Below are 1,155 nucleotides of genomic sequence, written 5' to 3'. Positions count from 1 at the left end.
TGAAACACATCAAATAGATAAATTTTCATATATATATCCAACGTCCAAACCCATATAAATCATTACGTAAAAGGGAAACAAAGAGGCCCAAATTAGAATTTACCTAATCACTGAATAGTAGAAGAACTACTAACACCTAATTTCAGAACACCACCAGATCACCATTGTTGGAAGAATTCAACAAATTATCAGTCACCTAGATGATGCTGTGCTTCAGACCCAGACCATGCTTTCCATGGACGCAACCAGGCCTATTGTAATAATAGGGCAATCGTTTCGACTTGTTCATCTTCGGGTAAGCCCTCTTCCCCAATTTCCTCAATCTTTGCCTCCCAAATCGATCGCTCACACACTTGGGCACTAACTCATCATCCAATTCATACCCATCATCATCATCATCATCATCGCTATCGTCAACGTCAACATCAACATCAACATCAACTTTGTATTGTTCAATTATAGGCTCATCCTTCACCACCACATCAGGAACTCCATCATCATCATGGTGGTCACTGACGAGATGGTCTGGTAAAGACTTTGCAGAGAGGTCGGGAGAAAAGAACCCAAACCCATCATCATCGTCGAAAGAGTAGACTTCATCATCAGATGGGTCGATGATTTCCCAAGCGGACAACAAATCGCCATCAACATCAACATCAACATCAACATCAAGCAAGGAATGGGTGGACGGTGATGATTGTGATGGTGATGCCCTAGACCACAAGTCCGCCATTTTCACACCTTGCGTTTCTCTCTCTAGAATTTTCTCCATTTCGTCTTTCGTTTTTGATAACCTTTTCTGTCTTTATCTTTTCATTTTTAAATTGAAATTGGTTAATGAGTACAACTGTGGCATTAGATTTTATTGGTACACGTGTCCGAGATCGTGACCATAAACAAGTCTTTTTTTTTTTTTTTTGGGTTAATGACCATAAACAAGTTTGTTAGCACAGACGCGACAGTTATATATATATATATAAACACTAGAAAATGATCAGGTGCATTGTAAATAAAAATCTATGGTGAAAAGATAAAATATATTTTATATATTATATCTAAAAAAAAAAAATTTGACATCAATTTGGAAACTTCTAAAACAAAAAATAAAATTTTTTTTTTTCATCATCGGTAACATTGACCGACTAATGGTAACAT

At 36.7% G+C, this 1,155-nt stretch overlaps 1 protein-coding gene across 1 annotated transcript; it reads right to left on the bottom strand.

The window, feature by feature from the left end:
* LOC132300594 (uncharacterized) lies at nt 1-810 on the bottom strand. The gene has a single exon (XM_059797759.1). The coding sequence runs from the start codon at nt 770-772 to the stop codon at nt 197-199; it is 576 nt and encodes a 191-aa protein (XP_059653742.1). The 5' UTR covers nt 773-810; the 3' UTR covers nt 1-196.
* Between the last annotated feature and the right edge of the window lie 345 nt (nt 811-1,155).

The sequence above is a fragment of the Cornus florida genome, unplaced genomic scaffold, assembly GCF_030987335.1.
Source record: "Cornus florida cultivar Cherokee Brave unplaced genomic scaffold, ASM3098733v1 CherokeeBrave_3.0.0_Hap2_Chr03, whole genome shotgun sequence".
Lineage (NCBI taxonomy): Eukaryota > Viridiplantae > Streptophyta > Magnoliopsida > Cornales > Cornaceae > Cornus > Cornus florida.
Note: the sequence above shows the minus strand (reverse complement) of the source record. Positions and strands in the feature narration are given on the sequence as shown.